The following is a 1,949-nucleotide window of genomic DNA, read 5'->3' as shown; positions in this document are numbered from 1 at the left end:
TACAATTAGTAATAAATGATTTGATAAGTAGTAATAAAAAATAGAAAAGTATCTTACCATTTATAAGGAAATCGGGTCATATGCTATGAATATGAGTCTATTTGATTCGTCTTATTGTTTTAGACGGATCGTCCGGTCTGAAATAAGAATTTGTTTTCGAAAATTAAGTCTGACTACAGTGTCTACCCTGTCAGACGAAGTAATTTGGGGTAGAATTTGTGCTTAAACAAACACACGTGAAAATGACAAAATGAATTTAGGAGTCTACAATGTCTACCCCAACAACCCCATAAGTAATATTCCAAAAACATTGCATTTTGCCAATTCCTCCTATTTTCTTCCAACACACTCAACCATGACCACCACCTCATTTTCCCTTCTCTTCCTCCTCTTCGCCATCACAGCCGCCGCCGCCGCCGTTGCGACCGATCCGAATCCCTACTTTTCCAAAAATACCCTTTTCAAAGACCACAAGAAAATGGCCTCCAACCTCAAAATCTTCATCTACCCTTTACCCCAAAACACCTCCTTAACCCTCACCCATACCCTCCCACCACCACTCTCTCTCTTTTACACCACCCTTCTCACCTCCCCTTACGTCACGCGCCACCCTTCCCAAGCCACTCTCTTCTTCCTCCCTTTCCCACCCATCTCCACGCGCTCTCTCGCGCGTCACATTGACTACATCCGCACCTCCTTCCCCTATTGGGACCGCTCCTTGGGCGCTGACCACTTCTACCTCACGGGCGATGCTGTCGTCCCCGCTTCCACTCGTAACGTTGTTGAGCTCCGCAAAAACGCTATACAAATCTCCTCCTTTCCTTCCCCAGCGCGTGAGTTTGTCCCTCACAAGGATCTCACCCTCCCGCCGCAATTCACCCCACTACGCGCGCAAGTTACCGAGAATTTGATTGATAACAGTCACGTGTCATCCACGCGCTACCTAGGGTACTTCATCTCCGATCGTACACCAATGAATTCACTATTAATCGACTCGCTAAGACACGATGTCAAATTTCTGATGGAATCAGAGGTTTTGGATGAGATGGTGGTCTTGGAAAACATGAGTAATAGCAAGTTTTGCATTTTAACATATGAAGTCAACGGAATGTTGCGATTGAGTGCGGCAATGGCGCAGGGGTGTGTACCGGTGGTGATAACTGACCGTCCGATACAGGATTTACCATTAATGGATGTGATCCGATGGTCGGAGATTGCGTTGTTTGTGGGGTCAGAAGTGGGGCCGGAAGAACTGAAGTTGGTTTTGAAGCGCGCGTGTGAAGAGGAGATTGGTGGGTATGAGAAGAAGAGGGGAATGGGTATAGCGGCTTCGCGTCATATGATGTGGAATAGCGAGGAGATGTCGGTGCCGGAGCCGTATGATGCGTTTGAGATGGTGATGTATCAGTTGTGGTTGAGAAGGCATGCTATTAGGTATTCTCGGTGGGATGGAGGACTTGAATCCGCCTAATATCCGACTCTTTTACTCCAATCATGTAATTGGAGGTTCGATTCTCACCCGACATAAAAACGCTCATTTAAACTCAAAAAAATAATTTTATAATGTGTTAGTGTATGTGACGATTTTATATGGGAATTTGTTTGATTTGTGATTAGTGTGTATATATTGAAGTTGTATTGTATGGAATAAACATTGGATTAAAGCCGGGGTAATTGTAAATTGAAATGCACATTGAAATCTAGTTGTGAATTGGATCGCTTATTCTGAATTGGTATTGAAGCAAAAAAAAAAAAAAAAAAACGCATCAAAATGGAAGCTTAGTCGCCGTTTCTTGGGATAAGAAGCTTCTAGAAGTTGTTCATAGTGAAATTGATGTTGCCGAGCAGTCTGTTGGTTACCGGAAAGGTCTCTCTCTCCTTTAATATAGGAGTACTTCGGTACTTCCTCAAGAGTAATAGTTTTTGCTATTGTTTTGCAACTTTCAATT

The 1,949-nt window shown here is 43.6% G+C and overlaps 1 protein-coding gene across 1 annotated transcript; it reads left to right on the top strand.

Moving 5' to 3' along the window:
• The first annotated feature begins 249 nt into the window (after positions 1–249).
• Positions 250–1,718, top strand: LOC141643080 (putative glycosyltransferase At5g20260). Its single transcript, XM_074452109.1, has one exon. The coding sequence runs from the start codon at positions 251–253 to the stop codon at positions 1,469–1,471; it is 1,221 nt and encodes a 406-aa protein (XP_074308210.1). The 5' UTR covers position 250; the 3' UTR covers positions 1,472–1,718.
• Positions 1,719–1,949: the final 231 nt, after the last annotated feature.

This window comes from Silene latifolia, chromosome 2, assembly GCF_048544455.1.
Source record: "Silene latifolia isolate original U9 population chromosome 2, ASM4854445v1, whole genome shotgun sequence".
NCBI lineage: Eukaryota > Viridiplantae > Streptophyta > Magnoliopsida > Caryophyllales > Caryophyllaceae > Silene > Silene latifolia.
The sequence above is the reverse complement of the archived record's forward strand: the minus strand, read 5'-3'. Positions and strand labels throughout refer to the sequence as shown.